The sequence below is a fragment of the Carlito syrichta genome, unplaced genomic scaffold, assembly GCF_000164805.1.
Source record: "Carlito syrichta isolate Samal-C Ts95f unplaced genomic scaffold, Tarsius_syrichta-2.0.1 Scaffold127093, whole genome shotgun sequence".
Taxonomy (NCBI): domain Eukaryota; kingdom Metazoa; phylum Chordata; class Mammalia; order Primates; family Tarsiidae; genus Carlito; species Carlito syrichta.
In genome coordinates, this window is record NW_007071189.1 from 1 (window position 1) to 424 (window position 424).

The 424-nt window shown below is 66.0% G+C and overlaps 1 protein-coding gene across 1 annotated transcript; it reads right to left on the minus strand.

The window, feature by feature from the left end:
- Positions 1–6: 6 nt before the first annotated feature.
- Positions 7–418, minus strand: LOC110594709 (frizzled-2-like; the record flags this gene model as incomplete). The annotated part of the gene is made up of 1 exon (XM_021707923.1): positions 7–418. A coding segment is annotated over exon 1 (334 nt), but the record flags the coding sequence as incomplete, so codon positions are not given.
- Positions 419–424: the final 6 nt, after the last annotated feature.

The following is a 424-nucleotide window of genomic DNA, read 5'->3' on the forward strand; positions in this document are numbered from 1 at the left end:
CCAGGCTCTTGCAGTGCTGGCTGACCCACGAGCGCTCCCAGTGCTCGCGGAAGGCCTGCTCGTAGAAGTAGCAGGCGATGACGATGGTGGCGGGCACGGTGTAGAGCACGGAGAAGACGCCGATGCGCACCATGAGCCGCTCCAGCTTCTCCGTCTTGGTGCCGTCGTGCTTCATGATGGTGCGGATGCGGAAGAGCGACACGAAGCCGGCCAGCAGGAAGGACGTGCCGATGAACAGGTACACGAAGAGCGGCGCCAGCACGAAGCCGCGCAGCGGGTCCAGGCCGTTGAGGCCCACGAAGCACACGCCGCTCAGCAGGTCGCCGTCGATCTGGCCCATGGCCAGGATGGTGATGGTCTTGACGGCCGGCACGGCCCACGCGGCCAGGTGGAAGTACTGCGAGTTGGCCTCGATGGCCTCGTG